The sequence below is a fragment of the Microchirus variegatus genome (assembly GCF_963457635.1).
Source record: "Microchirus variegatus genome assembly, chromosome: 4".
Taxonomy (NCBI): Eukaryota; Metazoa; Chordata; class Actinopteri; order Pleuronectiformes; family Soleidae; genus Microchirus; species Microchirus variegatus.
In genome coordinates, this window is record NC_139805.1 from 22,193,588 (window position 1) to 22,207,543 (window position 13,956).

Genomic DNA, 13,956 nt, shown 5'->3' on the forward strand with positions numbered 1-13,956 from the left:
ACATCCATGGTGTGCACAAAGAGAGAGAAAGAACACCAGCTGAAATTTTCTTCTTTAAAGTCCCATAAATTGGCGCATCATTTATACAAAAGATCCCGGTTTTCCCACCACTCACATTTCCCAATGTTTACTAAAAATACTAGTATGGTTACTTTGGAAGTTAGAACGTTTATGATTATTGCAATAATATTGTAAATTGCAAATACATTTTTCATATCTAAGTTAAGACACTTATCGCAGAGCGGCACAGAGGCGGTAAGGTTTAGGGCAGTGAGTGGCTCCCAGCTTGAACTCCAGACTGGGCTGCTCTCCAGGAACTGGTGAGAAGGAAAACCTCTGAAGGAGAGAGGTGAAGAAGAGGAATAACTCCATCCTGGCCAGCTGTTCCCCAAGACACACACGTTTACCTGAGAAGATACGACACATCTCAGAAGTTTGGGTTGCAGAATACAAAATGGATTCAATTTGGACATCGTATAAATGAGATATAGACGCTAATACTCTCTCTCAAGTGTCTTACTGATCATGGAAATACTAAATTCCAAAGGCAATCAGTGGATGACAAATATTTATTCAATTCTCTTCCCTAAAGCTTTGCGTTTAAATGAGGTGTAACGACTCACTGACCTGCTGAAAAGGGGAGGAAGGCATCTCTCTTCCTAAATTTACCATCCTGGTCCAGAAAGTGTTGAGGGTTGAAGGTGTGTGGTGTTTCCCACATGGACTCATCATGCAGGACTGAGTTGAGTGCAGGTAAGATCATGGTACCCTTCAAGAGAATTTGTAAATATAAATGTTAACCATCAACCTGCCACTTAGATCCCATCCCCACTAAACCGTTTAAAGATATTGTTCCTTTAATTAACAGCTCTATATTAAATCAAATATATAAATCCTTATTAACTGGATATGTGCTGCAAAACTTTCAAAGTAGCAGTGATTAAACCCATTGTGCGAAATACCCATTAACAATCGGGGGGTCCCCATCTCCCATTTGTTGCACAATACTAATAAACACAGACCCCCCTGTATTTCGCACCGTCATCTTAAGGAATAATTTTAATGAATTTTTGAAAATCAGGAAATGATCCATTTGCCCTGATGCACTTTGACAGTGAGCTGACTTTCTTCCCAAAACAAAAAGTATCTCGGAAGACTTGAAATTTACCATGATAATAGTCAGTGTTGCCCTGATCAAGGATCCGTTGAAAATATTTGCATATCTCTTAAGGAATAATTTTAATAAATTTTTGAAAATCAGGACATGATCCATTTGCCCTGATGCACTTTGACAGTGAGCTGACTTTCTTCTCAAAAACAAAAGTATCTCGGAATTACTTGAAATTTACCATGATAATAGTCGGTGTTGCCCTGAACAGGGATCCGTTGAAAATGTTAGCATATCTCTTAAAGAATAATTTTAATGAATTTTTGAAAATCAGGACATGATTTTCAACAGCGCCATTTGGAAAGCAAATAATTAAAACATTAAAAATACACAATTAGAAATAAAATAATTGACATTTTGTCTGGTTAAAAAGGATAAGGAAGCTTGCAAACTGTATTATGTATGTAGATCATATATGTAAAACTGAAATTTCAAAAATCTTTAGGAAAAAAACATGCTTTCCAATTACCCTGTAACATGTTTAGACCCCCCTAAAATTTTGCATTTGAGGCTTTCAGGGGGTCTTGAATGTTAATCAGGGGGGTCTAACCCCCCCAGATCCCCCTGTATTTCGCACAGTGATTAAACCCCTCCGTAAAAAAAGAGACCCATGACACAGATGTTTTAGCTAATTACCGACCTATAACAAATCTTCCCTTCGTTTCTAAAATCTAAAATGGAAAAGGCAGTTGCTAATCAATCATGTGAATATTTGTGCATTAATGGCCTGTTTTGAAGATTTCCAGTCAGGCTTCCAGTCAACACAGAAACAGCACTAGTTAAAGTTAGTAACGACCTTCTCTTGGCCTCAGATAATGGTCTAGTCTCTTTACTTGTCCTGTTAGATCTTAGTGCTGCATTTGACACCATTGATCATGATATTCTATAGCAGAGAATGGAGCAAACTCTTGGTATCACAGTTACTGCCCTCTGCTGGTTAAAATCATACTTATCTGATCGATTCCAGTTTGTTCATGTTAATGATAATGCCTCAATGCAAACAAAAGTTAATTATGGAGTTCCACAGGGCTCCGTGCTCAAGTCTATACTTTTTTCCTTATATATGCTTCTTTTAGAGAACATTATTAGAAAGCACAACATACACTTTCATTGTTATGCAGATGACACTCAGCTTTATTTATCAATGTAGCTGGATTAAATAAATGTTGTTCAGAGACAATGTCTCAGAGACATTAAGTCCTGGACGACCTGTAACTTTCTACTTTTAAACTCAGAAAAAACTGAGGTCATTATAATCAGACGTAAGCTTTCCACCACAATGAGCTAATCTTTTTAACGATCTGATTCTAATGATTCAGTACACTGAAAACGACTGCTTTGCCTGTCACTAGTTTGTGTGTTTGTGTTGCGTATAAAACAACATCACGCTATTATTGTGCAGCAGTAGTATGATGACCCCGCCCACGTTGAGGTGATACTATAGTAAAAGAAAAAAAACCAAACCATGAAGCGTTATGTACCTTTGGGATTGTGTATTTGTCAAGTGTGGTGTCCTTGTTTGCCATGTGGGCAAGATTGAGGGGAAGGATGTTTCCCATTCTCTGGGTCTCATGGATGACTGCATCAGTGTAAGGCATCTTTTCTCTGTCAGTCATGGAGGGCTGTCTGGATGAACCAACCACTGCATCTATTTCAGCCTGGACTTTCTCTGCAAATAGGAAACAACAACAGGGGAATGAGCAGAGGGGTGACATTTCAAGGATTTATGTTCCTTGAAATGAATCAATTTATGATTCGCACAGCTCCACCAATTTACACTACTTCTGTCTCACGTCCGCCCGCTTCCACGCAGCAGGTTTTTTTTGGTACACTGTAAATGTTGTAAACCCAACAAGCAGTATTTCTAACGACCGAATAAACAGGAGCACGCCGAGTTGTTTTATTCTGAAAAGTAAACCGGATGTTCCATTTTCCTACTTCCTCTCCCGCTTGAGCTGAATTCCGCTGAATTTATGTCGATCTGCTGCATCTGCCAGAAATAGAAGTGCTGTGTATCCACTCCGAACCCCCTCTATACTCGGGGCGTGGCCAGAGGAGGTTGGTGACAAAGCACCGGGAGAGAGTGACGAAAGCCTGGGATGAGCCAGCAAATGCGAAAATTCGAATGTAAAGGGAGGTGCTTAGCCATAGAGAGAGTACATACACCCATACACAAAACTACCAAGAGTTGGACGTGGATCACTGAATAACATTTAGGGTTTAGTTATTCTTTAATCGCAACACACTTGATGTGATCAGAGTGGGTGCATCAACATACATCTCTATTTTGCGGTATATTCACATCACAGTCGATGTTCTTCCTCTTACTCAAACCATCGCAACTAAACGCCTGACTCCAAACCTCCTCACCTAATCCGGAAAACCTGAACATTTCAGTCCTGACATGAACACACATATGCACCTTGTATGTGAGGGTAGTAGATCATGAACAGCAGTCCCCACTGTAAAGTAGTAGATGTAGTTTCTGTTCCGGCAACAAACAGGTCCAGAGTACAATACAACAAATTTTTAAGATCCAAACCAGATTCCTTGTCTTCTTTCTATCAGTGACAGATAGAGAAAGTAAAGAAGATGGGTTAACACGTGTTAAACTGTAAGTCAGAGAAATAAACAAAAACTAACATTCTCACCTCTCCCATTTCTATGAGGAAGGAGTCGATGTAATCTCTTGGTGAGGATGGGTCAAGGTTTTCTCTGTGTTCTGTGACCCTCTTTTCAACATAAGCAAGAAGTGTATCTGTCAGAGTGAACATCCTCCTGTGAGGTCCAGGCAGCCGCCTCATGAGCCAGGGCACTGCGTTGTAAATCTACAGAGCAAAAGGAGAAGTACCAGCTCATCTTTCTGAGTCTGAGAACAGTTATACATTTGAACACAAACACAGCTGGAGGCAACAGTGAACATAAAATTAAAAGTAAAACTGTATTGCATTTTTGATTGTGCACATTCAGTATATTGTTCATGGGGAAGTCTCACCTGTGCCCACACAGTTCCCTCCAAGTACACTAGCTCATTGAGGTCCTGAAGTATAGACTGGTACTGTTTGTCACTGTATTCAAACCGACTCCCAAACACCAAGCAGCAGATGATGTTCGACACAGCACCGTTTATCACCGTCTGGGGATTAAAAGGCTTTCCTGTAAAAGAAGACAAGAAAACACCAATAAGACACAGTAGCTACTGATTAATGAAGAGATCGTTGTCACTCTATACTTTTGCTATTACTATTACACTATTTTCCTGACTGTTCATCCACTTGACTGTGAAGTACATTGGACGATGATAAAAAGGGTTTTGTAACAATGCCACGTACTAACAGGCACATTTTGAATACTTTTATTCAATAAAGATAATTTAAAATAATGTTTTCATTCATAATCTTGACTGTTAGGCCTCATTCATCTCATGTTCACACCTTGCATTTAATACACTAAATACACCAGACTCCTCTGTTAAATGTTCAGATTTTAGACACTTCCTTGATAAATGTTGGAGATTAAAGCAAATTTTCTGGATTTTTAAATATCTTTCATCGATCGACAGCATTGTTCAGTTTGATTCTTGTGCCGGATGTCGCACTCGAGTCAAGTCGTGCTGGAACTATAAGAAGCAAGATTATGTAAGTTGTGTCTTACATAATCTTGCGTGAAAAATAAGATTTGTTTAGTGCCTTGTTGAACTTCAATAGCCTCATTCAGGTATTGGCCCTCCTGTTGGATGGACGGCTCCAGTGTCTTCTTGCCCAGACCAAAGTTTCTAAGAGTATGAAGGGCAAATCTCCTCTGCTGCTTCCACATATAGCCATTTGATAAAATAAGCCCTTTGGAAACACAAAAAACAAACAGTATAATAAAAAAATCACATGTAACTGAAACTGAATATAACTTCTTCATGGTGTCAACTCAATGCTACCATCTTATTTCTTAACTCGGAACAGTTTAAACAAAATCACACACTACCTTGATTCCCAATCACATCTTCAAAAAGTGGTATAGATGGACGATCTGTGAAGTCCTCTCCTTTTTGGACCAGGGCTTCTCTGACAAGTTTGTAGCCGTTAAGGACCACGATCCTTCCACCAAAGATGCGAAGGCTGAAAATGTTTCCATATTTCTGTGCAAACTGAAGACAGACGGCTCATTTCATTTCAGTTACTTACTTCCTCTAGCCTCTTTAAAAAGGCCATGTTTATTTTTGACGGCAGATACTTGAATAAGACAGCAATAACACAGCTGTCCTGAGTGGCTTCAGTAGGCTGAAACTATCAACGGAGACCATGAACTCCTCAGGAAGATGTTTACTGACATTTGGGCAGATAAAAACTCTACATTTCTCGCTAAATAAAGACTTAAAAGATAAGAAAGAGAATTCAAGTTTGATCTCTAATTCAGTGAACACTGACATTTTCTATGACCATAAACAGACTGAGACTTGAGTGAATTTACTGCCCTGTTTTGTTGATCTGGACTTTGACAAAATGCCATGTGGGCTAAAATGGACTATTAAAGGTCATCTTTGGAATTATCTAACTATTATGGCTCAGCATCCTTTTTAATGTTGGGGTGACTCTAATGAATAAATAAATGATCTATGAATAAACTGGGCCCAACACTGTGAATGGGTCAATTTCTTGATATTGCTATTCTTGTAGATAAGGTAATGGTTTATGATATGACAAAAGTGGACTAAAACCACTTTTTGTATTTATTTCAGAAAGTTCAGCTCATGTTCATTCATTAATTTCCAAATGCACAAATGTAATATTTCATTGGTGAAAAAGCTAGCATTATTTTAAAACTGAAGAAAAACAATTCCTGATATTCTTAAGGATGTTTTTGTTGTTGCTTTGATTTCGGTCTATATTTCTCTTTTTACATTAGTGTCATAGTTAACTCGCAATTAATCACAATTAATCGCAAATTTTTATCAATTCTAAATATCCTTTGATTTCTTTTTGTACCATTATTTTTCCTCATTTTAATACTCTTATCAACATAGAAAAGTGGATTGGCTTGCTTTGTGTAAATGTTATTTGCATATTTTGGCATATACTGTAGTGTAGGGCTGTTCAATTTATCGATATTTATAGAAATTGCAATACAACTTACTGCAATTTCAAGACACAATATTTATAATATAATATTTATTCAAGCCAAAATCTAATTTTAGATTAATTATTATTACACATCTTATTCTACAGACTGAACCACCCTGGCAGACAAACTAATCTATGTTACAGGCTAAACCTGGTGTGTGTAACGTATGTGTGTGTGAGGAGCTGTGTATGTCACAATCACTTAAGCAGAAAGTAATGTGTTCCATGTGTTTACATCCATGGTTTACATTAGCGAGCCGCAGGCGAATATCGCCGTCTCTCTGCATATTTTCAGTTATTCCTTCATTGTGAGAGCCACACAAAAACACCAGAGTCTGGGTATCAACCCGCAGTTCTGTGAATAAAAAGACGTTCTTTAACGCAGACGAAGTCCCGTGGTTTAGTCAGTTGTTGCCGTAACGAGCTAATCCGAGCTAAAAGAAGCTAGCGGAGAAGCGGACGGCGCTCGCCATCCGGTCAAAACGGAACGTTTGCTCTTTACTCATGCGAGCCGACTACTCTTTGACCGGCTCGCGCAGCTAGTCTGTTGTTGTGTTTCCGGTCTATCTAGATCCGGTGTGGTGTTGTAGTTGTTCTAACGTTACCAGTTGCTGCAACTGCATGTAAAAAAAACTACAAAGTTTGCTCGGTCAAAAAGAGCGTTAATCGCGCGATAAAAAAAAATTGACGCCGTTAAAATGGGTTCGCGCGTTAATTAACGCGTTTAACTGACAGCACTAATATTGAGCCTACCTCAGTGAACTGCAGGTGAATTCTGGAGGCCCTGATGCGGTGAAGGTCGCCTATGACAGGCAGCGACCACGGTCCTGGAGGAAAGTTCGACGGCACTTTGTTCTTCACAACATCCGCCAACAGCAGAAAAACACACACAAAGATGAAGACACTCCAGCCGTCTACCCACTCCAGACCCAGGACGCCGAGTATCTTTTCCATTTGTTCACTTCTTGCTACTTCCGTAAAGTTAGACGGTTAGTGCTTCCATAAACCGTTGGCGAAACGTTTCTGTGATTTTTGAGCTGTCTGGACACCAAACACAGCTTGCTCCGGATAATACAACTTCCTCCTTCCAGAATTTCAAAGTAAAACTCTCTCTTTGTAGGCCAGTGGTTCCCAAACTGAGTATATATATATATATATATATATATGAAATGACCAAGTTTTGCAAAAGTCATGCTTCTGCAGTCGAGCTGCTGCTTTTTATCAATTGAAAAATCTACAGCCATATACTTTATGTTTCATGTCAGCATGTCTTGTTTTTGTGGTATTGAAATCAGTGTCATCACGGTTGCAGTATTAGTAATATGTGTTGTATATTATCCAGTTGTACTACAAGGTACGAGAGAGTGAGCTTTTTACTGAATGTAAGCCTGTAATTTGGCCAAATTAGCTGTTGAGATGTTATCCAGTTCCCGAAAAAAACTTCCTTGAAAATCACTTAAATTTGGTAAAGGTCATCTTAACCTAGATATGATGTTCTTTGTCAAAACACTGGACCTCACATGTTTCAGGATAAGTTTTTATTAGTAGCTCTCCTGAGATGACTTGCATTGTAAGATGCATCTGACTGAAGTGATTTCTGTGATTTTTTTTTTTTAGAGATTTCCTTCAAGAGGTCGGTGACCAAGTTTAGTGGTTTTTTGGCAAAGGCAGACATTTTGAACAGCATTTCAGACCTTTGATGTCCTTCAGTTTTTCTCATAGCCACAAACACACCTGCTTTCATTAAATGTGCTGCTGCGAGCAGATAATTACATGATCAAATGAACATAAAGCTTGTCACATGTGAAACTCTCCTCTAAAATAAAGATGCTGACTGCTAATTTCAGAACTACTCTGCCTTCATTTAAAAATGTCAAATGTTCACATTGAGAAAAATGGCTTCAAAGTGAGGGAAAAAAATCTGGTTAAATTAAACATGTTAGTGTTGTGAGTTAGAGTGTGAATGAAGATTGTAAAAACAAATTCAAAAGGCAGGTGAGTTTATTGAAGATGTGCAGCGTGACATTCTGTTGTTTTTCTCATCCGTCACCTCAGACCAAAACCACTGTGTGAAAAAACAGAAGCTAAAATATCACAGGAAGTTATTTATAAACACATCAGGCTCTGAGAAATCCCATGGAACTCAAACAAAGAAAATAGTTAACATTAATTCAACTGGAATGCTGATTATTATAATCAACATCAATTCTTGTTTTCATTTTATAATGTTGACTAAAAATAGTAGTATGATTACTTTTGAAGTTATTTCATTGTGTCTAAGACGCTTATCGCAGAGCGGCACAGAGGCGGTAAGGTTTAGGGCAGTGAGTGGCTCCCAGCTTGAACTCCAGACTGGGCTGCTCTCCAGGAACTGGTGAGAAGGAAAACCTCTGAAGGAGAGAGGTGAAGAAGAGGAATAACTCCATCCTGGCCAGCTGTTCCCCAAGACACACACGTTTACCTGAGAAGATACGACACATCTCAGAAGTTTGGGTTGCAGAATACAAAATGGATTCAATTTGGACATCGTATAAATGAGATATAGACGCTAATACTCTCTCTCTCTCTCTCTCTCTCAATGTTTGCACAGGCAATCAGTGGATGACAAATATTTATTCAATTCTCTTCCCTAAAGCTCTGCGTTTAAATGAGGTGTAAAGACTCACTGACCTGCTGAAAAGGGGAGGAAGGCATCTCTCTTCCTAAATTTACCATCCTGGTCCAGAAAGTGTTGAGGGTTGAAGGTGTGTGGTGTTTCCCACATGGACTCATCATGCAGGACTGAGTTGAGTGCAGGTAAGATCAAGGTGCCCTTCAAGAGAATTTGTAAATATAAATGTTAACCATCAACCTGCCACTTCCCACTGATCCCATCCCCACTAAACCGTTTAAAGATATTGTTCCTTTAATTAACAGCTTTATATTAAATCAAATAAATCTATCCTTATTAACTGGATATGTGCCGCAAAACTTTCAAAGTAGCAGTGATTAAACCCTCCGTGAAAAAGAGACCCATGACACAGATGTTTTATCTAATTACCGACCTATATCGAATCTTCCCTTCGTTTCTAAAATCTAAAATGGAAAAGGCAGTTGCTAATCAATCATGTGAATATTTGTGCATTAATGGCCTGTTTGAAGATTTCCAGTCAGACTTTAGGTTCCATCATAACACAGAAACAGCACTAGTTAAAGTTAGTAACGACCTTCTCTTGGCCTCAGATAATGGTCTAGTCTCTTTACTTGTCCTGTTAGATCTTAGTGCTGCATTTGACACCATTGATCATGATATTCTATAGCAGAGAATGGAGCAAACTCTTGGTATCACAGTTACTGCCCTCTGCTGGTTAAAATCATACTTATCTGATCGATTCCAGTTTGTTCATGTTAATGATAATGCCTCAATGCAAACAAGAGTTAATTATGGAGTTCCACAGGGCTCCGTGCTCAGGTCTATACTTTTTTCCTTATATATGCTTCTTTTAGGGAACATTATTAGAAAGCACAACATACACTTTCATTGTTATGCAGATGACACTCAGCTTGATTTATCAATGCAGTCGGATGAAATAAATCAGGTTGTTCAACTCCAGGAATATCTGACCTGTAACGTTCTACTTTTAAACTCAGAAAAAACTGAGGTCATTATAATCGGACGTAAACTTTCCAATCACATTGTCACTTTAGATGGCTTCCAGTTCCACTGCGAGGAACCTTAAACTCTGTTAGATGTCAACATAACAGAAACTGGAGCCTGATGTATTACGAGCTGAAAAACAGCGATCAAGAGACGAGTCACAACCCGTTCAGCCGTATTTTAATTCAGTGACTGTGTCAGACAGAGTCTGTTCTCCAGTCATGCAGGAAGGAACTAATCTATTTAACGATCTGATTCTAATGATTCAGTACACTGAAAACAACTGCTTTGCCTGTCACTAGTTTGTGTGTTTGTGTTGCGTATAAAACAACATCACGCTATTATTGTGCAGCAGTAGTATGATGACCCCGCCCACGTTGAGGTGATACTATAGTAAAAGAAAAAAAACCAAACCATGAAGCGTTATGTACCTTTGGGATTGTGTATTTGTCAAGTGTGGTGTCCTTGTTTGCCATGTGGGCAAGATTGAGGGGAAGGATGTTTCCCATTCTCTGGGTCTCATGGATGACTGCATCAGTGTAAGGCATCTTTTCTCTGTCAGTCATGGAGGGCTGTCTGGATGAACCAACCACCGCATCTATTTCAGCCTGGACTTTCTCTGCAAATAGGATATTAGGATTAGGATTTTATTGATGCATTTTCTTACGGGCTCTATCTTCTTTTTTTTTTTTGCCTAATCGTAACACACTTGCTGTGATCAGAGTGGGCGCATCAGCATACATCTCTATTTTGCCAGATATTCACATCATAGTCGATGTTCTTCTTAAAGTGTGTTGTGGCTTGGAACCACAATCAGCCCTAATCACTATAGACAGACATGAACACACATATGCACCTTGTACGTGAGGGTAGTAGATCATGAACAGCAGTCCCCACTGTAGAGTAGTAGATGTAGTTTCTGTTCCGGCAACAAACAGGTCCACAGTACAATACAACAAATTTTTAAGATCAAAACCAGATTCCTTGTCTTCTTTCTATCAGTGACATAAAGAGAAAGTAAAGAAGATGAGTTAACATGTGGCAAACTGTAAGTCAGAGAAATAAACAAAAACTAACATTCTCACCTCTCCCATTTCTATGAGGAAGGAGTCGATGTAATCTCTTGGTGAGGATGGGTCAAGGTTTTCTCTGTGTTCTGTGACCTTCTTTTCAACATAAGCAAGAAGTGTATCTGTCAAGGTGAACATCCTCCTGTGAGGTCCAGGCAGCCACCTCATGAGCCAGGGCACTGCGTTGTAAATCTACAGAGCAAAAGGAGAAGTACCAGCTCATCTTTCTGAGTCTGAGAACAGTTATACATTTGAACACAAACACAGCTGGAGGCAACAGTGAACACAAAATTAAAAGTTATGCTGTTTTGTGTTTTTGATTGTGCACATTCAGTATATTGTTAATGGGGAAGTCTCACCTGTGCCCACACAGTTCCCTCCAAGTACAGTTGCTCATTGAGGTCCTGAAGTATAGACTGGTACTGTTTGTCACTGTATTCAAACCGACTCCCAAACACCAAGCAGCAGATGATGTTCGACACAGCACCGTTTATCACCGTCTGGGGATTAAAAGGCTTTCCTGTAAAAGAAGACAAGAAAACACCAATAAGACTCACAAACACTGTAGCTACTGATTAATGAAGAGATCGTTGTCACTCTATACTTTTGCTATTACTATTACACTATTTTCCTGACTGTTCATCCACTTGACTGTGAAGTACATTGGACGATGATAAAAAGGTTTTTGTAACAATGCCACGTACTAACAGGCACATTTTGAATACTTTTATTCAATAAAGATAATTTAAAATAATGTTTTCATTCATAATCTTGACTGTTAGGCCTCATTCATCTCATGTTCACACCTGGCATTTAATACACTAAATACACCAGACTCCTCTGTCAAATGTTCAGATTTTAGAAACTTCCTTGATAAATGTTGGAGATTAAAGCAAATCTTCTGGATTTTTAAATATCTTTCATCGATCGACAGTTCAACATTGTTCAGTTTGATTCTTGTGCCGGACGTCGCACTCATGAATCTTCCACTGACAACACTCTTTGAACAAAGTACCATCGCCAATGGATAATAAAAAAAATGTAAAACGTGCAGTCCAGTCGTGCTGGAACTATAAGAAGCAAGATTATGTAAGTTGTGTCTTACATAATCTTGCGTGAAAAATAAGATTTGTTTAGTGCCTTGTTGAACTTCAATAGCCTCATTCAGGTATTGGCCCTCCTGTTGGATGGACGGCTCCAGTGTCTTCTTGCCCAGACCAAAGTTTCTAAGAGTATGAAGAGCAAATCTCCTCTGCTGCTTCCACATATAACCATTTGATATCACAAGCCCTTTGGAAACACAGAAACAAAACAGCATAAACAAATATCATGTAACTGAAACTGAACATAACTCCTTAATGGTGTAAACTTAATGCTACTCTCTAAACCAAGTCACACACTAAAAATCTCCTCTGCTGCTTCCACATATAGCCATTTGGTACAATAAGCCCTTTGGAAACACAAAAACAAACAGTATAAAAAAAAAAATCACATGTAACTGAAACTGAATATAACTTCTTCATGGTGTCAACTCGATGCTACCATCTTATTTCTTAACTCGGAACAGTTTAAACAAAATCACACACTACCTTGATTCCCAACCAGATCTTCAATAAGTGGTATAGATGGACGATCTGTGAAGTCCTCTCCTTTTTGGACCAGGGCTTCTCTGACAAGTTTGTAGCCGTTAAGGACCACGATCCTTCCACCAAAGATGCGAAGGCTGAAAATGTTTCCATATTTCTGTGCAAACTGAAGACAGACAGCTCATTTCATTTCAGTTACTTACTTCCTCTAGCCTCTTTAAAAAGGCCATTACTGACATGTTTATTTTTGACGGCAGATACTTGAATAAGACAGCAATAACACAGCTGTCCTGAGTGGCTTCAGTAGGCTGAAACTATCAATGGAGACCATGAACTCCTCAGGAAAAAGTTTACTGAGTGTATAAGTAAAAAAAAAAGTTAAAAGATAAGAAACATTTGCCAGTGAATTCAATTTTAATCTCTAATTCAGTGAACATTGACATTTTTATGACCATAAACAACAGACCGACTGTGAGTGAATTTACTGCCCTGTTATGTTGACCCCTGGACTATGACATAACAAAAATGAACTATTAAAGGTCATCTTTGGAATTATCTAACTATTATGGCTCAACATCCTCTTTAATGGTGGGGGAGACTTTTATGAATAAATAAATGAATCAATGAATAAACTGGGCCAAACACTGTGAATGGGTAAATTTCTTGATGGATGTTATTCTTGTACATAAAAGGTAATGATTTAAAATTTTTACAGTGACAAAAGTGGACTAAAACCATGTTTTGTAATTATTTCAGAAATTAATTCATTTCCAAATGCACAAATGTAATATTTCATTGGTGAAAAAGCTAGCATTATTTTAAAACTGAAGAAAAACACAGAGTAAAACAATTCCTGACATTCTTAAGGATGTTTTTGTTGCTATATTTCTCTTTTTACAGCGTCAGATATATTATGTAATTGTCTTTTTTCCATTATCATTTGCTATTGAGCCTACCTCAGTGAACTGCAGGTGAATTCTGGAGGCCCTGATGCGGTGAAGGTCGCCTATGACAGGCAGCGACCACGGTCCTGGAGGAAAGTTCGACGGCACTTTGTTCTTCACAACATCCGCCAACAGCAGAAAAACACACACAAAGATGAAGACACTCCAGCCGTCTACCCACCCCAGACCCAGGACGCCGAGTATCTTTTCCATTTGTTCACTACTTTCTACTTCCGTATAGTTAGACGGTTAGCGGTACAATAAATATTTGCCGAAACGTTTCTGTCATTCGAGTCAGCCAAGTGGCTTATACAACTTCCTTCTTTCAGACTTTCAAAGTAAAACTCTCTCTATTATACTGTAGGCCAGTGGTTCCCAAACTGTTCACAGTCCCGTACCCGTCCACATATTTGACCTCCAGCCATGTTACATATATA

The 13,956-nt window shown here is 38.8% G+C and overlaps 1 protein-coding gene across 1 annotated transcript; it reads right to left on the reverse strand.

The window, feature by feature from the left end:
- Positions 1–231: 231 nt before the first annotated feature.
- Positions 232–13,732, reverse strand: LOC310926137 (cytochrome P450 2J4-like; the record flags this gene model as incomplete). Its single annotated transcript, XM_083888238.1, has 17 exons — positions 232–407; positions 628–769; positions 2,650–2,837; positions 3,591–3,729; positions 3,820–3,996; positions 4,164–4,324; positions 4,858–5,007; positions 5,147–5,309; positions 7,036–7,246; positions 8,575–8,743; positions 8,953–9,094; positions 10,351–10,538; positions 10,776–10,914; positions 11,005–11,181; positions 11,349–11,509; positions 12,579–12,741; positions 13,532–13,732. 17 exons carry the CDS (start codon positions 13,730–13,732, stop codon positions 232–234), a joined length of 2,847 nt encoding a protein of 948 aa, XP_083744364.1.
- Positions 13,733–13,956: the final 224 nt, after the last annotated feature.